General features: G+C 45.7%; 1 protein-coding gene across 1 annotated transcript; it reads right to left on the reverse strand.

Moving 5' to 3' along the window:
* Nucleotides 1-13,688: 13,688 nt before the first annotated feature.
* LOC149450449 (putative gastrointestinal growth factor xP1) lies at nt 13,689-18,868 on the reverse strand. Its single transcript, XM_089691898.1, has 3 exons — nt 18,754-18,868; nt 15,957-16,103; nt 13,689-13,906 (listed from the first exon to the last, which is right to left on the reverse strand). Exons 1-3 carry the CDS (start codon nt 18,833-18,835, stop codon nt 13,896-13,898), a joined length of 240 nt encoding a protein of 79 aa, XP_089548024.1. The 5' UTR covers nt 18,836-18,868; the 3' UTR covers nt 13,689-13,895.
* Nucleotides 18,869-26,852: the final 7,984 nt, after the last annotated feature.

Genomic DNA, 26,852 nt, shown 5'->3' on the forward strand with positions numbered 1-26,852 from the left:
TGGTGGTCAGTAGAGAAGGGCTCCTGTAAAGTGGTGTTAAGTAAGAGTAAAATTACTTTTGCAAAAAATGGTTACTGGGAAGAAGAGTAACATTTTTACATTGCTGGTCAGCTGGAAGAACTATGCTGACAAGTATGACAAGCAGTGACAAGAACAATGCTCCCTACATTGGTGTTCAGTGAGAGGAAGAATCTTCCTTTATTGGTGCTCAGTGGGAAGAAGAATACCCCTTGGATTGTTGGTTATTGGAGTAGGGTTCCTGTCAGGGCTCCCAGGTATGACCAGAGATGTGTGACTGATGCAGGGAAACGCAGACTTCAGATATGTTATAAACAATATAATTTATTAACACTAACCATACAAACATAAACGCAGGGCAATACTAAACATAATACAGTGCAAACAAACCAAACCAACCACCCACAGATAACAGTATATACAAGCAAGCGTCGTCAGGCAGGCCGGGTCAATATCAATTGGGCAGGTAGGTACGGGGGGAGCAAGCAGAGAATGGTCGGGGTCACAGGCCAGGTTCAGCAGGTAGCAAGCAGCGAGGTACAGAGGGTCAGACAGAGGGGTGGTCAGGGTCACAAGCCAGGATCAGAGCAGGAGAAGTCAGCAGCAGTTCAGATCAGGGTCAGCAAAGGCAAAGAAACAGGATGCAGGACAGATACAGGGCCCAGGACAAACACAACACCAAGGCAGAGTCTGCAAGTCTGGCCATCCCTTAAATACCCCAGTATCATCAGTTCCAGGTGTTAGCTGGCTGAAAGGTTGAGTCTCTGATTGCTGGGAGCACCCGCTGGCCAGCCCTGGTACTGCAGATCAAAAGGCAGGTGAGTCCCACCATTGCTGGCCAGTCCATTCCTAACAGTACCCCCCCCTCAAGGAGCGGCCTCAGGACGCTCCAAACAGTCCTAGCTGGGCAAAATGTTCCACCGCCCGGGTCTGGCAACTGGCGGGATAGCAAAGACTGGCACACCGGGCAGGACTCCGGGCAGCGGCACACCGGGCTGGACTCCGGGCAGCGGCACATCGAGCAGAGGCACTCCGGGCAGAGGCACACCGGGCAGGACTCCGGGCAGAGGCACATCGGGCAGAGGCACATCGGGCAGGACTCCGGGCAGAGGCACACCGGGCAGAGGCACATCGGGCAGGACTCCGGGCAGAGGCACATCGGGCAGAGGCACATCGGGCAGAGGCACATCGGGCAGGATTCCGGGCAGAGGCACATCGGGCAGGACTCCGGGCAGAGGCACATCGGATTACCAGGCGAAGCAGCAGGCAGCGGGCCACCAGGCGGAGCAGCAGGCACCGGGCCCCCGGGCGGAGCGGCAGGCACCGGGCCCCCGGGCGGAGCGGCAGGCACCGGGCCCCCGGGCGGAGCGGCAGGCACCGGGCCCCCGGGCGGGGCGACAGGCACCGGGCCCCCGGGCGGGGCGACAGGCACCGGGCCCCCAGGCGGGGCGACAGGCACCGGGCCCCCAGGCGGGGCGACAGGCACCGGGCCCCCAGGCGGGGCGACAGGCACCGTGCCCCCAGGCGGGGCGACAGGCACCGTGCCCCCAGGCGGGGCGGCGGGCGCCGGACCCCCAGGCGGAGCGACAGGTCTCGGGCCCTCAGGCGGAGCGGCGGGCGCCGGACCCCCAGGTGGAGCGACAGGTCTCGGGCCCTCAGGCGGAGCGGCGGGCGCCGGACCCCCAGGTGGAGCGACAGGTCTCGGGCCCTCAGGCGGAGCGGCGGGCGCCGGACCCCCAGATGGAGCGACAGGTCTCGGGCCCTCAGGCGGAGCGGCGGGCGCCGGACCCCCAGATGGAGCGACAGGTCTCGGGCCCTCAGGCGGAGCGGCGGGCGCCGGACCCCCAGGTGGAGCGACAGGTCTCGGGCCCTCAGGCGGAGCGACAGGTCTCGTGCCCCCAGGCGGGGCGACAGGCATCGTGCCCCCAGGCGGGGCGACAGGCATCGTGCCCCCAGGCGGGGCGACAGGCATCGTGCCCCCAGGCGGAGCGACAGGTCTCGGGCCCTCAGGCGGAGCGGCGGGCGCCGGACCCCCAGGTGGAGCGACAGGTCTCGGGCCCTCAGGCGGAGCGGCGGGCGCCGGACCCCCAGGAGGAGCGACAGGTCTCGGGCCCTCAGGCGGAGCGGCGGGCGCCGGACCCCCAGGAGGAGCGACAGGTCTCGGGCCCTCAGGCGGAGCGGCGGGCGCCGGACCCCCAGGTGGAGCGACAGGTCTCGGGCCCTCAGGCGGAGCGGCGGGCGCCGGACCCCCAGGCGGAGCGACAGGTCTCGGGCCCATAGGCGGAGCGGCGGGCGCCGGACCCCCAGGAGGAGCGACAGGTCTCGGGCCCTCAGGCGGAGCGGCGGGCGCCGGACCCCCAGGTGGAGCGACAGGTCTCGGGCCCTCAGGCGGAGTGGCGGGCGCCGGACCCCCAGGTGGAGCGACAGGTCTCGGGCCCTCAGGCGGAGCGGCGGGCGCCGGACCCCCAGGTGGAGCGACAGGTCTCGGGCCCTCAGGCGGAGCGGCGGGCACCGAGTCACCAGGCACGACAGTGGGCTCCGAGTCAACTGGTATGACCGCAGGCACTGGGTCAGACATTGTATGGTCTGGCTGGACAGCGGGCATCGGGTCACCAGGCATCAGGTCATTTGGCTCGACAGCGGGCACCGCGTCATCTGGCAAGGCAGTGGGATCCGAGTCAACTGGTATGACCGCAGGCACTGGGTCAGACATTGCATGGTCTGGCTGGACAGTGGGCATCGGGTCACCAGGCATCAGGTCATTTGGCTCGACAGCGGGCACCGCGTCATCTGGCAAGGCAGTGGGCTCCAAGTCAACTGGTATGACCGCGGGCACTGGGTCAGACATTGGATCGTCTGACTGGACAGCGGGCACTGGGTCACCAGGCATCAGGTCATTTGGCTCGACAGCGGGCACCGCGTCATCCGGCAAGGCAGTGGGCTCCGAGTCAACTGGTATGACCGCGGGCACTGGGTCAGACATTGGATCGTCTGACTGGACAGCGGGCACTGGGTCACCAGGCATCAGGTCATTTGGCTCGACAGCGGGCACCGCGTCATCTGGCAAGGCAGTGGGCTCCAAGTCAACTGGTATGACCGCGGGCACTGGGTCAGACATTGGATCGTCTGACTGGACAGCGGGCACTGGGTCACCAGGCATCAGGTCATTTGGCTCGACAGCGGGCACCGCGTCATCCGGCAAGGCAGTGGGCTCCGAGTCAACTGGTATGACCGCGGGCACTGGGTCAGACATTGGATCGTCTGACTGGACAGCGGGCACTGGGTCACCAGGCATCAGGTCATTTGGCTCGACAGCGGGCACCGCGTCATCTGGCAAGGCAGTGGGCTCCGAGTCAACAGGCACGACAGTGAGCACCGGGGCATCAGGTACCGGATTGTCTGGCTCGACAGCGGGCATCGGGTCACCAGGTATGACAGCGGGCACTGGGTCACCAGGCATCAGGTCATTTGGCTTGTCAGCGGGCACCGCGTCATCTGGCAAGGCAGTGGGCACCGGGTCACCAGGCATTGGATCGTCTGGCTCGACAGCGGGCATCGGGTCACCAGGTATGACAGCGGGCACTGGGTCACCAGGCATCAGGTCATTTGGCTTGCCAGCGGGCACCGCGTCATCTGGCAAGGCAGTGGGCACCGGGTCACCAGGTATGACAGCGGGCTCTGAGTCAATTGGCACGACAGCGGGCACTGGATCAGGTACCGGATCAACAGCGGGCATCGAGTCAACTGGCCTAATAGGATCGTCGGGCTGGATCAGTTCATCATGCTGAGTAGCGGCATCAGGCTGAATGCAGGCATCAGGCTGAGGAGAGGCTTCAGGCTGAGGAGAGGCATCCGGCCGAAGAGAGGCATCCGGCCGAAGAGAGGCATCCGGCCGAAGAGAGGCTTCAGGCTGAGTAGAGGCTTCAGGCCGAGTCACGGAAGGCAGGCTCACCGGTTTGGATACTGGCAGGATGGTATTGGTTGGAAAGAATTTTCGCTTTTTTCTGGTTTTAACTACTGGAGCACTGCAAGTAAACGCAGGTCTGCAAACGAATGGAGCAGCTGGAGACAGAGAAGAACTGGAGGATGGAACAGGAGAGGGAGCAGTTGCTACAGAGGGCTCTTTTACAGGGTTAAAGGCAGGATAGGTGCAGCGAGTGGGAACAGGGTACTGACATGCGGTAGATAGCAGGGCAGGAGGAGCTGGTGGGAATACAGGAGTAGAGTTAGAAGCAGGACTGGGTCTTTGTAAGCTGACTGAGGCTGGGTGCAACAAGTCTGTCCATGTCTGCAGTAGGGGTTGAACAAAGCTGAGCTTACACAAAGCCTGTCTGACCAAAGACTGCACTGCGTTGATACAATCTCTCAGTGTCTGTGGTGAACATGTGGAGTAACGCTCCAAAAGGTAACCCACATCATCCTCTAATAACCACACCAGGGACTCTACCTGGTCTGCACTAAATGGTGGCAAAAATTCATCCCTGCATTCGGGGGAACCAGATGAAACCAACTCTGCACAAACCTCAATCAATGGCTGCACCTCAGAGAACACTGTGCCCTGATCTACTAGAACATGAGCGAGCCGTATACATTCTAGCAATTCATCCCGGGGATACTCCTTCAGAGTTTGATAAGCATACTCCCTGTCATCAAACACTAGCAGATATAAATACTCAACCTCATCAAGATCCATCCTTCCCATCAACAAGCCAAGATGGCTTCCCTGTGCAGCCACTTCTGGTCAGGAATGGCCTTGGTGTAATGTCTGGGCTCCCAGGTATGACCAGAGATGTGTGACTGATGCAGGGAAACGCAGACTTCAGATATGTTATAAACAATATAATTTATTAACACTAACCATACAAACATAAACGCAGGGCAATACTAAACATAATACAGTGCAAACAAACCAAACCAACCACCCACAGATAACAGTATATACAAGCAAGCGTCGTCAGGCAGGCCGGGTCAATATCAATTGGGCAGGTAGGTACGGGGGGAGCAAGCAGAGAATGGTCGGGGTCACAGGCCAGGTTCAGCAGGTAGCAAGCAGCGAGGTACAGAGGGTCAGACAGAGGGGTGGTCAGGGTCACAAGCCAGGATCAGAGCAGGAGAAGTCAGCAGCAGTTCAGATCAGGGTCAGCAAAGGCAAAGAAACAGGATGCAGGACAGATACAGGGCCCAGGACAAACACAACACCAAGGCAGAGTCTGCAAGTCTGGCCATCCCTTAAATACCCCAGTATCATCAGTTCCAGGTGTTAGCTGGCTGAAAGGTTGAGTCTCTGATTGCTGGGAGCACCCGCTGGCCAGCCCTGGTACTGCAGATCAAAAGGCAGGTGAGTCCCACCATTGCTGGCCAGTCCATTCCTAACAGTTCCATTACATTGGAGGTCAATGTAATGCAGGTCAGTGGGAAGAAGAATACCAATTACATTTACAGATAGTGGGAATAAATCCTTATACATTGAGGTAGAAAAGGCCCCATACACGATGGTCAGTGGGAAGAAGAATTTAATTTTAATGGGTGGTCAATGGGAAGAAAACCCCTTACATTGAAGGTCAGTGGGAAGAAGAATGAAATTTGAAGGGGTTGTCAGTGGAAAGAATTTACCTTACATTGGTGGTCAGTAGAAAAAATGTCCCTTACATTGGTAGTCAGTGAGAAGAATGTCCCTTATATTGGTGGTCAGTGGGAAGAACCCTCATTTGGTGTTGGTTAGTGGTAGAAGGTTCCCATTGTGTTACTGGCCAAAGTGAAGAAAAATTACACATTAATAAATGGTCATGAGGAAGAATGCCCTTTACGTTGGCGGTCATGTGGGAACAATACTCCTTACATTGGTGTCAATGGTCCCTCTCCAAATACTTATACGAATGTTAATGCTGCCTTTTTCTCTGAGGTTCAGTGTCTTGGACAACAGTCCTGAGGTTCATAAAATACTTAAGTGGTCCACAGTAAAGAATAAGACATACTGTAGAAGGAGTTGATCCGCAACTCCATATGTGTTCTTAAAAATGTATTACTACTCCATAAAAGACACCTGTGGTACAGCATATGTTAACGCATTTCAACCATGTCAGCCTTGTTCACAACAAATATATACAAAGAATGGCACAATATATAGTAAACAACCTAACAACATGAATATTCAATTAACACATTAATTCATTAATGGGTGTCAGAGTGTTTTAACATCTGGGAGAATGGGTGGACTGCCATTAAAAACCACTGGCTATATTTGGTAAGCCATTATTGTATTAACATATATATAATCTGTGGCATGGTCACCTAGTTATCTATGGGCCACTCTAGATGTGAAGGCACTATATTCCTCGATACCCCATGGTGCTGGACTGAAGGCAGTCCAATAGCATTTGAAAAGATATAGCACTTATTCACAGGAAATACAGGATTTCATTCTCATGAGTGTTGAATTTTTATTGGCACATAATTACTTTCTTTTTAGCGGATGACTTCAGCATTGTGAAGCATCGATGGGGGCTAGAGTTTCGCCATGTATGGCAAATTTATACATGGGATGGTGGGAGGATCTTTGTATATTTTCTTCTGACAATCCCTTTGCACACAACATAACTTGGTATGGGCGCTATATCGATGGCCTGCTGTTGGTGTGGAATGGGGATGACATTTCACTTAGCAAATTTGTTAATTACATTAATAACAACCAATGTAATTTACAGTTTACTGTTTTATTCATTTCCTATACACAATAGCACCTACAGTGCATCCAGAAAGTATTCACAGTGATTAACGTTTGCCACATATTGTTATGTTACGGACTTATTCCAAAATGGATTGAATTTAGAATAAGTGAATGAATTTTTTCCTCAACATTCTACAAACAATACCCCATAATGACAATGTGAAGGAAGTTCATTTTGAAATCTTTGCAATGTATTAAAAATAAAAAACGAAAGAAAAACACAAGTACATAAGTATTCACAGCCTTTGCTATGACACTCAAAATTGAGCTCTGGTGCATCCTGTTCCCACTGATCAGCCTTGAGATGTTTCCACAACTTGATTGGAGTCCACCTGTGGGAAATTCAGTTGATTGGACATGATTAGGAAAGGCATAAACCTGTCTATATAAGGTCCCACAGGTAACAGTGCATGTCAGAGCACAAACCAAGCTATGAAGTCCAAGGAAGACTTCTGAGACAGGATTGTATCAAGGCACAGATCTGGAGAAGGGTACAGAAAAATTTCTGCAGCATTGAAGGTCCCAATGAGCACAGTGGCCTCCATCATTCATAAATGGAAGAAGTTTGGAACCACCAGTAATTTCCTAGAGCAGGCCACCCGGCCAAAATGAGCACTCAAGGGAGAAGGGCCTTAGCCAGGGAGGTAACCAAGCACCCAATGGTCACTCTGAAAGAGCTCCAGTGTTTCTCTGTGGAGAGAGCAGAACCTTCCAGAAGAACAACCATCTCTGCAGCACTCCACCAATCAGGCCTGTATGGTAGAGTGGCCAGATGGAAGCCACTCCTCAGTAAAAGGCAAATGGCAGCCCACCTGGAGTTTGCCAAGGCACCCTCAGAACATGAGAAAAAAAAAACTTTCTGGTCTGATGAAACAAAGATTGAACTCTTTGGCCCGAATGCCAAGCGTCATGTCTGGAAGAAACCAGGCACCGCTCACCACCTGGCCAATACCATCCCTACAGTGAAGCATAGTGGTGGCAGCATCATTCTGTGGGGATGTTCTTCAGCAGCAGGAACTGGGAGACTAGTCAGGATTGAAGGAAAGATGAATGCAGCAATATACAGAGACATCCTTGATAAAAACCTGTTCCAGAGCGCTCTGGACCTTAGACTGGGGCAACGGTTCATCTTTCAACAGGACAATGACCCTAGGCACACAGCCCACATAACAAAGGAGTGGCTACGGGCCAACTCTGTGAATGTCCTGGAGTGGCCCAGCCAGAGCCCAGACTTGAACCCGATTGAACATCTCTAGAGAGATCTGAAAATGACTGTGCACCGACATTCCCCATCCAACCTGATTGAGCTTGAGAGGTACTGCAAAGAATAATGGGGTGCCAAGCTTGTAGCACAGGGCTTAAAATTTCAAGTCCTGAGCTACTAGAATGCCTTAAGAGTTACTCACCACCAGTTGCCCCACCCAATCTCTACCCTGCCACACCCACAATCCCTCCCCTAAACACGCCCTCGTAAATTCTCTCATTAAATGACACTGTGAAATGTTTTATGCAGAATACAGTTACACAAATAAATATAAACCCTCCTTCACCCCCCTCCCCATACCCATGTCCTCTACCCCCTTTTAAAAAAAAAAGAAAGGGGGGTGAGAGAGAGAAGGGGGTGAGAGAAAAAGAGGGGAGAAGGGGGGCAAAAAAGGGGGGTGATTGGTATTTCTGCTACTCACAATTATGGCACCATCCCCCCATAATTTGAGGTTATAAGGAGCACACAACCCCCCTCTTAGAACACATGGTCACCATTATGGTACAATGCGCCCCTCCAGAACACACACAGGGCCCCCTACTACATAGTGAATACAGAGCCACCACCACCACCACATACACACATACACACACACACATACATACATACATACAGACACACACACAGACACATACATACAGACACACACATATACACACACATACACAGACACACACACATACACACACACGCATGCACGCACGTCTCCCCTCTAGCTCTCTCAGCCTGTCACACTCCGTTTCTAAGCACTCCTGTCACAGACATTTATCCCCCTATCTCCCACTGTTACATGCTGAGTTCTCACCAGTCTGTGAATTCTCCTCCTCCTTGGGCTCTGTCAGTCACTCTCTCCTCTCCCCGGACCGGACTCATAGCACGCTTGCACTATCCACCCTGCGGCCCCTCCCCATCCTTTCAGGAGCCTGTCATAGGACCTCCTAAGGACTCTGGGCCCTTGGGTAGTGTGTGAGTGCTTAATGCCTGAAAGCTTATTCCTCCTCTGGTGTCGGCACCCTGCTCCATATCCATGGTATCCTGTTTGATCGATCTGGCCCTCGTTCCCATGTTATTTCCACTCGCAAAATACGAGCAGACGAGTGTAAACTCCTAGGCCTGTTGTAGCATCATACACAAAACGACTTGAGGCTAATTGGTGCTAAAGGTGCTGCAACAAAGTATTGAGCAAAGGCTGTGAATACTTAGGTACATATGTTTTTTTTCCTTTTTTATTTTTAATAAATCGCAAAGATTTCAAAATGAACTTCTTGCATGTTTTCATTATGGCGTATTGTTTGTAGAATGTTGAGGAAAAAAAAATATTTTAATCCATTTTGGAATAAGGCTGGAACATAACAAAATGTGGCAAAAGTTAATACTTTCTGGATGCACTGTATAGGAAATCTTGCTCAGGAAATACAACATGCTATCAGCTCTCACCCATCACACACCATCCATGCGATCCCTATGAGGGAATTCTTCCAAGCATGGAGAAATTGTTCCTCCAATGATGTTGTCATTAAGGAATGCAATAGCATTTCTGGACAGCTCACACAAAGATGTTACTCAGACTCGGTTATCCAAAAACCGTTGGATCATTTAAGACTGAAGAAGTGGGAAGTACTTCTTGAAAATGCTCCAACCAGGTTCTCCAATAGGAATAAAAATGGAAAATGCTTACACAAAGGTGTGGTAAAAAAGGACGATTGTCCAGTTACTTTTGTAACCACTTATTCACAAGAGTATCAGCAAGCGGTTAATAAAATCGAAAGAAATTTACCTATACTGTACTTTATTATGATAGAAGTCTTCATAGGGTGTTGGATTCAGGCTGTCATTTCTCCAGTCGAAGGGCAACCACCTTAGGCTCTCTTCTATCTCCTAGTTTATTTACACCATCTAGGAAATGCCAACCCACCTGGCTGTCCTAATCTTTTAGTTTGTTACTCACGGGTCAAAGTTATGACGTCAGACAATATATTAATTGTGGGACCCGATATGTAGTACACCTGATTTATTGTGTTACCTGTAATTTACAGTATGTGGGGTGCACAAGACATGCTTTGCAAACTAGAATAGGGGAACACTGTTAACCCGAATGTGAGGCATATATCTAATGCCTCGCATCATTTTAAGGAATGTCACTCTGTTGATCTATCCTCTTTCAGGTTCACTGGAATTGGTGGCTCCCATGCCCATGGGTAGTCTGCACAGAAGCAGGGGTAGTCTGGACAGAGAGGCATGGTGGATATTTAGACTGAGAACCAGCATCCCTCGGAGATTAAACCTCAGATGAGACCTGGACTTGCATTTAAGGTAACTATTTTTGCACACACTTTCTGCTTTTTTTCTGCCTTTTTTGTCAGCCTATTTTGGTGTGTTTTCCCCTGTACATGTCAGCTTATTTGTTTTATTTTTTCTATATGTATTTTTCCTATGTACTTTATAGATCCTTTTATTGTTTCCATTTTTCTGTGCTTGCGTTTTATAGCGTCTTACCCCTTTGAGTGAGCCAACTCTGACACCCATTAACAAATGAACATGTTAATTGAATATTCATGTTTGTTAGGTGGGGTTTTGTTCACTATAAGTTGTGCCATTCTTTGTACATGTTTGTTGTAAACAAGCCGACATGGCTGAAACGCATTAACATCTGCTGTACCATAAGTGTCTTTTATGGAGTATTAACCATTTTGCTTGAGGTGATTGTAGCCATAATAGTGCACTTGCCACAGAAACAATTGGGTACTAACTTGATACTTTTTTTATTTGCACTAAAGAAGATGACTTTTGCACACCTGTGGGACACCATTTCGCACAACCAGACCACATTATGGAAGACCTCAATGTTTTAGTTCTTAAAAGAAACCCTGCAATAAGAAACGCTACAAGCTGTGCAACCAAATCAATCCATCAAAAAGTGTCAGACACTCAAAAGGGATCTTTAACCGCATGCCGCCCAGCCACTGTACATATACGGCGGCAGGGCGGCACTCACAGGCAAAACCACGTTTTAAGACGTGTGTCTTGTAAACAAATAGGGGGCCGCCCTATTTGTCCCGCGGATCACCGCCGCAGATGTCAGTCGCCGGGTCACAGCCGCTCCTTAGCGGCTATGTCCCGGCGATCGGCGGCAAACAGTGACAGAGAGCACAGCTGCAGTAGCTGTGCTGTCTGTCACTTCCTTCTCAGCTCGAGGATGAGCTGATCGAGAAAGAACAGTTTCTCTTTCTCGATCAGCCTTGTCCCGCCCAGTACACACCCCGCCCCCTAGTAAAACACTCCCCTCACTCCTATAACCCTTCCCTGAAAAATAAAGTTAACCCCTTCCTCCCCATTGCCATTAGTACAGTGTCAGTTTTTTTTTTCTGCACTGATCACTGTATTAGTGTTTTTGGGGATGTCAGTGACCCCAAGTCAGTACCCCCCAATGTCAAAATGTCCTCCACAGTCCCGCAGTCCCGCCATAAGTCGCTGGTCGCTGCCATAAGTCCCTGACCGCCGCCATAATTCGCTGATCGCCGCCATTATTAGTATAAAAAAAAACCTAAAAATCCCAGTATCTTTCCCGCCATTTGTAAACGCTATAACTTTCACGTAAACCAATTAATTTACAAAGACATGTCGCAGAATGCATTTTGGCAGAAATTTATGACTAAATTTGATTTTTGCATTTTTTTTTTACTGGACATGTTTTATAGCAAAAAGTCCAAAATATTGGTTTTTTTTCTCAAAATTATCAGCCTTTTTTTTATAGCGCAAAAAATAAAAACCGCACAGGCGATCAAATACCACCAAAAGAAAGCTCAATTTTCTGGGGAAAAAAGGATGTAAATTTCATTTTTGTACCATATTGCATGACCGCGCAATTGTCCGTTAAACTAGCGCAGCGCTGTATAGCAAAAAAATGGCGTAAATTGCAGTATTTATACCATAGTTTGTAGACGCTATAACTTCCACAAAAAGCAATCAATATACACTTATTGGGATTTTTTTTACCAAAAACATGTAGCAGAATACATTTTGGCCTAAATTTATAACCAACTTTGAGTTTACTATATATTTTTTATAGCTGAAAATAAAAAATATTGTTTTTCTTCAAACTTTTTGGCCTTTTTTGTTTATAGCGTGAAAAATAAAAAGCGCAAAGGTGATCAAATTACACCGAAAGAAAGCTCTATTTGTGTGAAAAAAAGGATGTAAATTTCGTTTGGGTACAGCATTGCATGACCGCGCAATTATTAGCGCCGAGTAGCAAAAAGAGGCCTGGTCATTAAGGGGGGTAAATCCTCTGGAGCTCAAGTGGTTAATATCTCCGGATCATACAGCTGCACCTCTAGTAATGTTGTGTACCTTATCCAGTGCAGAAAATGCAGCAAAGGATCTTATGTTGGTGAAACAGGACAGAAGTTGCAAACAAGGATGAATTTGCACAGACATACTATCAAGGAACATAAAGAAGATGACCTCTGCACACCTGTGGGACACCATTTCACACAACCAGGCCACACAATGGGAGACCTCAATGTTTTAGTTCTGAAAGGTGATTGTAGCCGTATTAGTGCATTTGCGACAGAAACAATTGAGTACTGTCCGTGATACTTTTTTTTATTTGCACTAACATACAATTTTGAGGACAAGCTTTCGGGGTATGTCCCCTTCTTCAAAGTCCAAGAACAGGACCTTTGTACACCTGTGGGACACCATTTCACACAACCAGGCCACAATATAGAAGACCTCAATGTCTTGGTTCTGAAAGGAAAATTCAAATCTATCCAGGAAAGAAAAACATTTGAACTAAGAATGATAATTCTATTTGACACAAAAGATAACGGCCTTAACTTGGACATGGGATTCCTCAACCATTATCCGACAGTTTTATGACTATCTATTAGCTGAAGCTGGACCCCCTCTGTGTGAGTGTAGTATTCCCCCCCCCCCCCTCGCTCTTGATGTATCTTATCTGTAGCCTTTTTTTTTTCTTCTCAATCCCTTCTAACATTCTGCTTAAACTTTGTGATTTGTAATAGTACTGTTTGGACTTTGAAGAAGGGGACATACCCCGAAAGCTTGTCCTCAAAATTGTATGTTAGTGCCAATAAAAAAAGTATCACGGACAGTACTCAATTAGTTCTGAAAGGAAAATTCAAATCCATTCAGGAAAGAAAAACTTTTGAACTAAGAATGATAATTCTATTTGACACAAGAGATAACGGCCTTAATATGGACATGGGATTCCTCAATCATTATCCAACATTTTTATGACTCCCTCTGTGAGTGTTGTTCTCTCCCCCCAAGTCTTTGCTTTTGCTCTGCTGTGTCTTATCTCTAGGCTTGTATTTCTTTCTGCTTTTTTTTTTCTCATCCCCCACATCTCTTCTAACATTCTGCTAACACTTTGTGTAGTACTGCTTGGACCTTGAAGAAGGGGACATACCCTGAAAGCTTGTCCTTAAAATTGTATGTTAGTGAAAATAAAAAAAGTATCACGTCAGTACTCAATTGTTTATGGAGTATTAATAAATTTGAAGATATTTAAGAGCATGTATGGAGTTGCAGATCATCTTCTTCTGTTAACTGTGCCTGCCGCTGAGTGACTGCTTTTCCGAGAGCTCGAGAGGATTTGCTCACATTCCAGGGCAGAAGCACCTCGTTTTTATTTCAAATAGGACACGTCTACCATTCTACATTGCAGCTTTATTATATTAAATACGTGCCTGGCTGTAATACATTTATAAAGAGGAAAATTCTTTAACAGTAGTTAATAATTTGATCATCAGAGAGTGTTGTCAAATTGTTATGTTGTGGAAAAAATTAGGTACAACAATTGCTTGTTCTTGCATCATTCCACTGGCAGAGACCGCTTCCTTTTTTTTTTTTCATTTCCATTTAGAGGCATTCTGCGATAAAAGAGAAACAAACTTACAGTTAGACAAAACTGCAACTTCCACTCCCTACTCAGGTCAGCGCCCCAAAATGCAAATAGGTATGCTTGAATGGACAGGACTAGTCAATAAACCTAAGCGACCAATCAGAATGAATCTAACCAAATAATTACATTTAAATATTAAATATCGATTGATGGAAACCCTTTGGGCAGTTGCCCTATTTTGTGGTAAGATACAGACGATAAAATATATTGTTTTGCCTGTCTATAAAATCACTTGTAAAACAATATAGAGAATATGGGATCTGATTATGGGCACCAAATTGCAAAAAGATCATAGATGTCATGAAGTGGGTTTAGAGGAGGACAACAAAATTATTAGAATAGGAATAGAAAATCTTATAGCCAAAGTTTAGAAAAAGTAGATATCTAAGGTCTGTAAAAAATGTGTCTTAGAAGGAAATTAACTTGTATGTCAAGCCAAAACTTTTTCGTTTTTTTGTTACACAGATACAACCGACCCTTTTGAGGGCAGCCATACTGCTAATGAGGCCTACAATGAAATTGAGTTTGACACCCCCGATCTAGAGTTTCAGAAGTTGCAGTTTACTTCTCTTTTTTTCTTTAGGGTTGGATTTAATGCAGGTATGTGTCTTTATAAACTATAAGTTGTTTTTTCTAACCTATGTAACAGTAACAATGGTATCATCCAGGGGTGTAGCTATATTTCCATAACATCTATGAGAGCTGTATCAAAAGTAACGCAAAAGTGGACATAACGTTTTTATTAACTTACATAGGTTGTTCAAATTTCACTTGTTGGTAGATTAACTCTTCCTCTATAGCAGTGGTTCTCAACCTTCCTAATGCCGTGACCCTTTAATACAGTTCCTCATGTTGTGGTGACCCCCAACCATAAAATTATTTTCGTTGCTACTTCATAAATGTAATTTTGCTACTATTATGAATCGTAATGTAAATATCTGATATGCAGGATGTATTTTCATTGTTACAAATTGAACATAAAGCATAGTGATTAATCACAAATATTTTTTTTTGCAGTAGTTGATGATTTTACAGTACATGATTTTACATTTACCCAGTAATTAAATTTCATGAAGTGTCGTTTTACCTCCAATACTGCTGCTTTCAACACAGTAGCTGCTTTCAACACAGTAGCTGCTTTCAACACAGTAGCTGCTTTTAACAGAGTAGCTGCTTTCAACACAGCATCTGCTTTCTACACAGTAGCTGCTCTTTACACATGTGTGACTGGTCCACATAAGTACATTATGGCGCCAACCCTGTCACATACACCTGTATTTGTACGGGGTGTATGTGATGGGGTTGGCGCAATGATGTCATCACGCCGGGTACTCGTATGTGGGCGTATCTGCATGTGGGCGGACCCGCCTGGAAACGGATAGAGGAGCGGTGTCTCGGTTCTTAAGACCATCCGAAATATGTGTTTTTTGATGGTGTTTGGCGACCTCTGTGAAAGGGTCATTCGACCCCCAAAGGGGTCGCGACCCACAGGTTGAGAACCGCTGCTCTATAGTATCTCTTCTTCTTCTTGTTTTTTTACTCCTTGTAAATAATGGATTCCAAGCAGAAGCAATGTGCCATCATTGAGTTCTTCATGAAGGAGGGAATCAGGCTGTTCAACATCCACAGAAGGCTTTAGAATGTTTATGGAGATGACACCATTGGCAGGAGTCAACAATGACAAGACATTTCTCTGGTCAGTGGTGTCATCTCCCTAAACATTCTGTAGCCTTCTGTGGTTATAGACGGCCTGCACCCCTCCTTTATGAAAACTCAATGAAGACATGATGCTTCTAATAGAATGAAAAAGTTACTCCTATGTAAGCTAATAAAAAAGTTATGCCCACTTTTGCATTACTTTCAGCTCAGATCTTGTTTATCAACATAACACACCAAAATGTTCATAAACACTTCATATAATATCAAAGTTTCCAGCAAAAGAAGCTTGGGTGTGGCCATTACCTCTTTAGCCTTCTACAGCTGCAGCAAAATCCCATAATTCATATATTCATTCTTACCATCATCCGGCTTGGCAAAGTAGCACCAGGGTGCATCTGCAACTGTGGTGTCGAAGCAGCATCCTTTCTCCAAGCACTGGGAGGAGGTAATACCAGGCTGACCACAGTTTACTCTTGCAACTGGTTGAACATTGCACTGGGCCTCAGCTAGGATTAAAAAAGAAAAGTCTTGAGTGTTAGTACTCCTCCACCAGAGATTCATGAGTCCCATGTGGCTCCAACATCTCAGTAATTTTGTTACTGTGCCATTTTAAAGGGGCTCAAAGGGTATATGCCCCATGCTCAGAAGAGGGACATTAGCCAAGAGACTTGGAGCTCATAGCCCATTCGCTTGGTAGTCCAGGATGGCTGTTTGCTTGAATCTCAAATTTATTTAAATAAAATATGAACTTCACAAAAAATAATAATTTAGTATGCACCCACGGAACTCAGTTTGCAAAGCATACTGGACTACTTTAAATCATAGCTAACTTAAACAGCATGTCTCTGCTAGGAGAGAAATAGGCAGGTATGTTTGTTCTCTGAGTCAGTGTATTATCTGATTTCTCTTGTTCCTCTCTATTTCACAGCATTGCTGTAAAAAAGGTAGAGAGAACTGATGCTATAGCTTGGAGCCAGAGTGATGGCTGTAACCTGTAAGCATTAAAATGGGTATGGAATATTTTGATTTACCTAGCTAAATTTTTTTTAATAACTACATTTATGTCAGTCCCTGATTACACTTTACTAGGTGGCATTTGTACTTTTTCGATGTTTTGTCAGCACTCTGCATTTTCACCAAGCAGCAGAAGGGAAAGACAGCGAGAGAGAGAGAGAGAGAGCCCTGAGCATCACTCAGCTGACATAAAGGACTGTGCACAGCTGAGACTAATAATGAGGTCTGGCTACCAGGAATAATGTGAACCTAGCAATGGAGGCTTTATCCCACCCAAAGCTCTACAAAGATCCCAGGATCCGGGACCCAGAACAGGACTTATTAAAATTTTTAGAAAACAAAAATACACACACATTCACTTTAAGGCTGCAGACTAAAGGCCTGTGCAGGGCTGAAACTAATAATAAGGTCTGGCTACCTGGTAAACTGTAAGCTTTATCCTACCCAAAGTTGTGCAAAGCCTTCGGGCTCCAGGACACACAACAGGACTTAATGACATTGTTAGAAAATAAAAAGTTAAAAAAAAAATATATATATATATATAATACACACACATTCCCTTCTTTAACACTGCAAACATTTTTAGGTTTAATTCACAGCTATATAATTTTTCAAATTAACATCTGTTTAACAGTAGTAATAAACACCATTTACATTTACATTAAAGCAGTGTCTTACAGAAGTGAGTTTGCTCAAAGGAACATTATTAATCCAATTGGTTCCTAAATACAGTTTAACAATTTAATTAACAAAATGAAAATATGAATTCATTAAACCTCTCCGAACAGTTGCTGGACAAGTGTTTATTTTTCTAGGCACGCTGAGTTAATTCCTGTGTTCAGGGAGTTTAAATATAGGCTAAGTAAACAGTTATAGTAATTTTAGCTCATTGACTAATGACGTATAGGAATGTTATGGTCATGCTGAAAGCAGAGTTAATATTTCATGCCAATGGATTGGCTGTACTCTGCTGTTGGGGAAAAGAAACTATTCAGTAGCGGTAATCAAGGAATTTTGTGGCTTCTTTCTCTTTCATGGTGCTTGAATACATTGTATAAATATTGAACACCACAAGGCACTGGCAGGCATGGTTGTGGGTGGTGTATATGTTTCACCTAAGTTTCTCACCTACACATGATGAAGAGCTCCAGGGTTTGTGTCTAGTATGGAGAAAACAAAGTTTTTATTTTCCCAGATCTTAAAAAATTCTGGCCTGGGTCTTGAAGCCTGGAGGCTTTGTAGAGCTTTGGGTGGGATAAAACCTCCATTCCTAGGTCTACATCATGCCTGGTAACCAGACCTTATTAGTAGTCTCAGTTCTTCACATGCCTTTATATATGTGAGTTGAATGATGCTCAGGGCTCTCTCTCACTCTCTCTGTTGTGGGCAGGGGCGGACTGACAACTCATTGGGCCCCCGGGCAATAGGGGATCATGGGGCCCCTGTGTCCTTGCCCAAACTCAAAAAAGCCTATGAAAAAGGTACCAAGGGCATCTCATGGGGCCCCCTACTGACCCTGGGCCCTTGGGCAGTGCCCGAGTTTCCAAATGGTCAGTCCAACCCTGGTTGTGGGACATAATACTAAAAATGTACATTGCAGATAACTTATTAGCCAGGAACGTACATGAGTTTTGTTAAAGGCAAGGACAAGCAGATGTTTTGTTTGTTTCAAGCTATGGACTTGCTGTACAAAGCTGTCTTACATTGAACTAGGGTTGTTTACTGCTTTGCTGTATAAAAGGGCAGGACATACCTGCTTGGAATGGTCCTGGGTGCACCTGCTTTTGTGCATGGTTGAGCCTGTCCCCATGTAATACATACAGCTTAGGAAGTAGCATTGGAAGTTTGGTGTAATTATAACCATTTAATCAAGTGAGAGAAAAGTTAGAATGCCTAATCTGTATACTTGTTATGGCTCAGTGACTCAAAGTTTTGAAGGAGAAAGATCAGAATGACAGCCAGGCAACTAGCATATTTAAAAAAAACACAACAGCAATGAGAACCAATATCTCCCTTGAACGCAGTCCATAGAAATTAAATTGCTCTCTAATCTGATATAAGCTACATACAATGATGGCCATCATCCTAACATCCTACTGGCCCTCAGAGCCTGGATTTGGAAAGCCCCAATGGTAAACTTACTTAGAGCAGCCTGCCCATTTGCAGTGCTGAAAGAGCTGACAACGAGGGCGATGGCCAACAAGCAGAACATACGGTAATCCATAGCTGGTCTCTTGACTTGGTCTTCCCGTGGAAAGATGGAGATGGTGTAGAATGGATTATTATCCCCAGGGGTATTTTATATTCCGTATCACCACACTTTATCTTTTGTGAGATAAACATTGATGAAGGCGAGTCCCCTCCAGCACAATGTACATTCTCTTGTTGGTCTTTGCTTTGGCATGACACAATGGTGATAGCTCTGGTGAGTCATGGTGTTCCAGTTGGGTGCTTGCCTATCTTAGCGAACAACTGCCAAATTCAACATGTGCTTGGGTGGGAATTGCGTACAATTTGGATCACGCCAAGAGGTTATGCAATACTAAGAAATTAGCCCTGAATTGAAAATCTCGTAAGCAGGAAAGATTTTAATTGCAGAAAAGACCTACTTTGTCTCTTCTGCAATTAAAGCGTCTTACCTTCCTTCTCACAAAATTCTTTAGAATATACACTGAGCTGCACTTATCAACATTCTTGACATGCCTTGGTTCCAGGATCAATGAACTTCCTTGCACATGCATTGAGTTTTGCCATTCCGCCCTGCCAACAAGGATTGCTGAAGACATCGAACCTAGAAGAACCCTGAGAGAAGAGGTCAACATTGGTGATGGAGCTTGAGGATGCAAGCTGGGGAGGAGGTGAGTATTGAAGGGTATAGTTCAGTTTTAAATGGTCAGTGTAAAGTCTACCACCAGGTATATTATTAAATTAGTTTTGAAAAGAGTGCAGAACAATTAAAACCTCTGTGAGGCTCTTAGTTTGTTTTTGTGACCCACCTTGGAGAACATTCTCCTCACTTTCTGTCCCTGTAACACCTGTAGCAGAAATGGTGGGGTTTCACCAGGACAGGAAGGCACAAGTAGTGAAAAGCCCATTGTCAGAAGTGTTAACACTTCCTAACTCTACTAAAAATTGTGTTTTTTTTCTTGGGCTGTATCCCTGTTGGAGAAATTTCCCATCACTTCGTGTCCTTCGACTTCTAACAGGGAATTAGGGGAAACCTGACCCTTCCCCCTTCCCTAGCCAAAACTAAACAAGAATTTATGCCTAGAGTTGGGTTTTAACCATTCGCAATAGGACCTTTTTTTTTCATTTGTTTTGCCCACATGGTAATGCATATGTGAACCCTCACCTTTTAAAACAACCCATTCAATTTAAAATAGAAATGAAAGGCAAAACATCTGTGTATGTAAAAAAAATTATGAATACCTTTTTTTCCCCCATTTTTTCTAAGTGATCATATACCCTATGTTCTCAGCTACATAAGGAGCTCAGAGAGCTAGAGGAGGAGGAACAACAGTATACTGGTCTTCAATGTGAATGGTTGTGCAGCTGGGGGGGTGTCAGCACAAGTTTGATTATTGGAGGAGAGCAGGCTGAGTTCCCAGCACAGCTAGAGAACTGACCATGCTATGCTCTCATGGCTAGTGTCATTCGTTTTTAATAGGAAACCAGAGGGATTGGCAGAAACACCAAGGATTTCACACAAAGGAAATAATACAAAGAGAACAGGAGACTTTTTCATACAAGTACATGGTTCAGCAGGCACAGAGCGGGAATATGAAATGTTGGGTTTACATATTCTTTAATTGATCATTTTGTGCATGAAACCGCAAAATTAAAAATCCAAAAACATTGTATGTTTTCTGAAAGCAGAATGAAATTGTTACTTGCAATTTTGCATGATATTTGTGCAACTTTTTTTAATCAAACCTTTATTTTCAGTATAAAATGCAATCAAATTAGTTTAAGTGCATACAAACACAACATTTCCAACTTTTCTGTAAATATGAAGATGAAAAATGAGATAAGTAATTAGATAAAGAATGTCTCAAAACTTAAAAGTCTGTGTGCTCAAGAAAAATGGTGATAATATACTATACCCAAAATGTCCTATAGGTGATGCTTTATGAAAACTAACTTAGAGATAACCATATATACTGGCCCTAGAATTATTCCTCTAACTCTGGTGTGTGGCAATAGCTATATACTATATATGTGTTGCACAGATGTCATTTTTGCATTTGTATGTGCATGCACAGCGGGGTTCATTTTTTAAAAATTATTTTTATACAGGCATATCTATGCGTACACCTGTGTGTGCAATCAGTCTCGTTCATCGCCATATTGCGTCACACTCTGCACATAGGCCTGCTCACAACATCCCCACCTGAAGGGTTTAAAATTAAAAAATATAGGAATGTCCACACATGAAATATATTTTCCATACTTTACTGTAACTTCTCAAATGTGTCTGTAACATCTGACATCACATTGACATACTGACTGGTGCAGAATGCTATACACAGGAGCAAACATTCTGTAGTTGTCATTTAGGAGCAGAACACCAGCACATAATTATAAGCCATGTTCCCTGATCACCTCCTTGTCTTCGGAGCACCACCAGTTGGGACCACTTTTCCCCATGTATACTAAGTCCACAGCATTGAGCTTTCATCATCGAGTATAATGAAAGTACCCTCATTATTATATTAATCTCTCTGAGTGTCCCCACCAAAGCTCTGCCCCACCAGGCAATGCTCCCATATGGCACACTTGTAAGCTGGTTGTAATGCTGGATTTAGTAAGTTAGTGGCCAGCCCAGTCTAGAGGGAAAGGTTTAACTTGTGTATGCTCAGTTCCTGGGCTTTTGGGTCTCAGCCAACCCACCTGTGATACAAAAAAGGGGAAGGCTGAGATCCAGGGGCTATTTTACCACTATTGGTTTGACTCGTGAAAGGGACTGCTGCACCTTGCAGCCCTCTGAAGACTTCGGGGATTCCGTAGGACAGCCAGCAATGGAAACTATCCGCATGGACTGCCTGGGCAGCCGCACAACTGTAGCTGAGGTTAGGAATTGACTTGTTCATGTTGGACTGTAATGTTAAGTAAAGTTACATTAACTGTTCTGAGCCTGGTCTGAAGTTATTCAAATGAACCTCCCCACCCACAGCCCTATTAAGAACCCTTGGACAGCAACCCACTATATCTGTGATATACTTGCTGTTTGAACATCATTGTCATTGCCTAACTGTTCCTATGGAATTGTTGGACATCTGCTGTTCTACATAAATAAAGAATTTGCAAAATAAAAGAAATAGAGACTCTGGGATTTAACAGCTGAATGGCAATGGGAGTGACTTATCACTGGAAGGGGGATGGGCTTAATCTTGACTTGCAGAAAATTCAGGACCCTATGTATAGGGCCAGTGCTACCACTAGGCAAACTAGACAACTGCATATGGTGCACTGCCGCCTAGGAGTGCAGCCACGGCCACTGGTGTCCCTACTCAATGCCATGTCCCGATCTAGGGGGGTCTTGGGATGGGCTTTGGGCGGATTTGAGTAAGGTGGATTTATGCTGGGAAGGGTAATTTGAAGGGGTTTTAGCTAGAGGAGGGATTTGGGGGAATTTGTCCTAGGTGGGGGGATTAAAGGAAGATGCTGGGAGGGAGGATTGGGGGATTGGTGCTAGGAGGGGGACAGGGGGGATTTGTGCATGGAGAGGGGATTGGGGGGATTTGTTTTAGGAAAGAGGATGGGGGGGATTTGTGTTAGGAGAGGATTGGAGGGGGGAAGATTTGTGTTAAGATGGGGAATGTGTGCTAGGAGGGGGGATTGGGGAATTTGTGCTAAGAGAGGGGATTGGAAGAGGGATTGTGAGAGAAGGGAGGATTGGGGGAGTTATGCTAGGAGGATGGATTGGGGGTGTGTGCTAAGAGGGGGGATTTGGGGGGAATTTGTGCTAGGCAAGTGGGATTGGGGGGGGACTTGTGTTAGGAGAGGGATTGGGGGAGATGTGCTTGGAAGGGGGATTTGTGCTAGGATAAGGGATTTGGGTGGGGAGGAAGGATTTGTGCTGGGAAGTGTAATTTGGAGGGGGTTGTGCTAGTAGGTGGGACTGGGGGGATTTATGCTAGGAGGGAGGATTTGGGGGACAGGATTTGTGCTAGGGTGTAAAATTTGAGGGGAAATAGGATTTGTGCTAGGAGGGGTGGAGTAAACCTATAGGTGAAGTTTTTTTTTTATTGGGGGGGGTGCATGTAGCTGGTCTTGCTTAGGGCGCAAAATAGTCTAGCACCGGCCCTGCCTGTGTATATCCGATGCCTAGGATTCCACATGGATGGAACTAAAGTTCTTACAGGTTCCACAAGGATTCACAATGTAAAAGAATGGAAGGGCCACTGCTACTAACTTTTTCAATAAAACTTAATTATCTACTGAGCAACAACATCCTGCCTGACACAGGCCCTCCTCTGATATATTTTGACCTAACACAGGGATTAATTGTGAAGGCCTCTAGGATTAATTCCTGTTCTAGGCTGAAATGTGTTGGAAAAAGTGCTTCTGTCCATTTTCATGCTATTGCTTAATGGATAATCAAGTTTTTTTTAAAAATAAATAGCAGTGGTGCGCCCATTCTTGTAAATAGTGAATGCGATTTAGGAGTGTGACATATGCCCCTGGGCCTTGAGCACCCACAACTGGTCAGATTATAAGCACATCCTGTTAGCCTAAAAGCGGAGCACAGTTGTATCCCTGAGGGACGAGAGACTAAGACTAAGGAAGACTAATACAAGTACTTGCAGGCTATAAAGCAGCCTTTTTTTTTTGTCAAGGAGGAAACTTTGAAACCATTTTCGATTCTTGGGGAACCCTTGCTTAAATTATATCTGCAACTCAAAGTACATTAGTGTGATCAGGATTTTGTATACCGTTGTTCAGTAAGGAAATGTTTCCTTAATTTACCAGTTAGTAGAGAAGTGCCCAGTTTGTTACTTTGGTGGTCAGTGGGAGGCCATAGACAGTTCAAATCTTGCCCGGTTCACCAGGGACCTGCCAAGAATCGATCCATATATGGGCAGGCTGAATGTTCCCAAGTTGATTGCTCATTCAACTTGGGTACAATCAGCCTGACGGATTTTACACGCGATTATTGCTAGTGGCTATTATAGCCGCTAGCAGATATTACTGCGTTCTCCCTGCCAGGACAAGACAATACCTCCACGGGAAGGATTCCTTCATCAACGTTGACTGTGTGGATGGGGGAAGCAAGAAATTTTCTTTCCTGTCAATTTGTGGTTGCAGGAAAGAAAATCGCTCCATCTATGGCTAGCTTTAGACTGGCTATTAGTGGTAGAATAACCTTTCCTTGCAGAGACATCATTGGTATCAGTTACTTACTTGAAAAGATGAGATGGTCTACTGATCCCATGCCAATGGCTCAACCAAGTGAGGTTGGTACTGGAACCATGCTGGCACCATCAGGTAGAAGATCAGTTCTTGAGTGCCCAAGGAACCCCTAGTCACTTTTGGAGGACCCTAGTTTTCCACAGAACCATGTTTAGAAAAGGCTGCTCTACATGGTTAAGCTGGCCATGCACGTATAGATTTCTCAATCCAAGCTAAACAGTGCGGATGGACAAGTCTTCCCTGCTGGATATTGTATTCTGAGAGCCAGCACCTGAAACTACCTGAATCTGACTGGAATTTTCCACCTGGTTCCTCCAACAAAAATTGATTCAACAATGCCAACAAGGCTTGATTTCTTGCCGATTCAGATAGAAATTATTAAAATTCAAGCCATGTATGGCTTCACTTTTTTCTTTTTTACTGAGCTCCACAGTGCAGTGCTTGTCAAACACCTGTGAACAAAAAAAGTAAAATCACAGCACACAAATACGTGCACAAGGGTATAGTAATGCCTAGAGCCTCAAACCATGAACCCACCAGGGCGCAAGGCCCTGACAAGGGCAAGGAACTCTGTGGTCTACATGGACCAAAGCCAGGTGGACCCAAGCCAGGTGGACCCAACGGTTCCTCCAAATACTTCAAAAAGGAACCTCCGTTGGGAAGATGAAAAAGACCTGAAGGCAGGGGCGGACTGACCATTTGGAAAGTCGGGCACTGCCCGAGGGCCCGGGGTCAGTAGGGGGCCCCATGAGATGCCCCTGGTACCTTTTTCATAGGCTTTTTTGAGTTTGGGCAAGGATACAGTGGCCCCATGATCCCCTATTGCCCGGGGGCCCATGAGTTGTCAGTCCACCCCTGCCTGAAAGCCACAGATCCTCCCACCAATATCAAGACATGCCCCTATAACCTGCACCCTCCATCTATTTTAGTGAAAAATAAAAACCTTTACCTTGCACCAAGACAAGTTCACTTTAACTTTAATGATTATAAATGAACATATACTGAATGATATATATATATTCAAACTGATTTGAAGCAGAACTCCATGTAAATGTTTTGCTCATTTTGTCCAAGGGTTTAGGGAAGAACTATACTTACACTGCCCTCCGTTCCTCCAGAAAACCAAGCTCCCCCATGTCCAGCAGTAGACTATTCCTGCTGTCCTCATGCTCAGAGCCGATCTATGAGCGTGATGATGTCAGGAACAGTCCATTGACAAGACCGCTACCGTGCAAGGGGGCAGAAGCGGCAGGGTTCGGTCTTGTACTCCAAGGTTTGGCGGATTCTGTAAGTATATATTCATTGTTATCACCCTTAGACAAAAATGAGCAGTTAGCCCATGCAGTGCAGGTACAGCCCCACTGCATAGTTAAAAAAAAGTTGCCTGGATTTCTGATTTAACTTATGGTAATTTTATGTTGTATATCTCCGTTATTGTATTTGTAGATTCTCCCTTAGCTTTCTGAATTTTAGAGCTAACACTTATCCATCCAGATCCTTCCTGGTGAAAAGTTACTCATATAAATCCTCAGGTAGATTGGTACTGAGAGGCTACAATAGGCAAACCATACGGCGGCAGAATACAAAGCAGCCTGCATATGCAATGAGCAAATATGTCCGGCTTCATATATAGTTATAACCTAGACATAAATACAAGTTATGTAACACCTGAGTACACATTGATAATACTATTTATTCTCATGTCAATTGCAGTAGAATGCTCATGTAGAACTACAAAAAGACTATAATTTCCCTGTAACCCTTCCTCTGCTATCAGTATGTCAAACACTGGCGGCAGCAGGGGGTTTTCCATACATTCATGGCTGCTACAGCGTGTAAATCTGACAGCTTTATGTCCACTTCCACAGAGCCCCCTGAGCAGGAGCAAGTCCCCCGCCATTTTATTTGGCTCCACTATCCCACTTGTTAGCCCTGGACCTGCATGGTGGGTGTCTCCGGGTAGAGGGGAGGGAGACCAGCGAAAGAATATTCACTGATCTCCCCTACTTAGTAGAACCCCAGAAACAACATGCATACATCACTTCTGGGTTCTATTGTCACTTTTCCTGGCCACTGTGTTTGGTAGAAAGAGCTAATGGATCATGAGCTGCACTCCATTCGTTTCAGCGGAGTGCAGGGAAGACAGTAGGGGTCTAAAAGACATTTGATGTTTCATTAATGAAAGCTGCTATCATGCTATCATATAGGGGGCTATTGGTCCCCTATGTGAATGCAGTAATGGTCAAGTGGTTGTAAACGCTCCAGAAGGCAGGGGCCAGGAGTCTGATGTCATACACTGTAGATCACACAGCACAGAGCAAGCTGTGGGCAATCTGACACTAACTGACACTTTGTGGGAAATGGCTAATTGACACTGACATCACCTGTGACACTAACACAGTGATCAGTGCTACTACTATACACTGTCACTGTACTAATGACACTGGCTGGGAAGGAGTTAACATCTAGAGGCAATCAAAGGGTTAACTGTGGTGCCTAACAGTGTGCAATATGTGCTGTTTTTACTAAGAGATGTGACTGTATTTACTCCATGCTTTTCATGGAGAAAAAAAAAACAGCCACATTGCTGCTCTCCGTAGAAAGCCCTGTGTTGTTTACCAACATAGGTCTCTCTTTTGTCTTTCACTCAACCGTTCAGCGGGTATTGGCCGTAAATCATTGGCCGGGACCAGGGGCGAACTGACCCGAGGGCCCAGGGTCAGTAGGGGGCCCCATGAGATGCCCCTGGTACCTTTTTCATAGTCTTTTTTTGAGTTTGGGCAAGGACACAAGTGCCCTATGATCTCCTATTGCCCGGGGGCCCCATG

This window comes from Staurois parvus, unplaced genomic scaffold, assembly GCF_062004578.1.
Source record: "Staurois parvus isolate SC_StPar_1 unplaced genomic scaffold, SC_StPar_1.0 ptg000574l, whole genome shotgun sequence".
Taxonomy (NCBI): Eukaryota; Metazoa; Chordata; class Amphibia; order Anura; family Ranidae; genus Staurois; species Staurois parvus.

Bases quoted from the DNA above. Each gene is read 5' to 3' on its own strand.
- LOC149450449 (XM_089691898.1), bottom strand. From the start codon at position 18,835: ATGGATTACCGTATGTTCTGCTTGTTGGCCATCGCCCTCGTTGTCAGC. The intron at 16,104-18,753 runs GTAAGTTTACCA...TTTTAATCCTAG, and splicing joins AAATGGGCAGGCTGCTCTAA to CTGAGGCCCAGTGCAATGTT.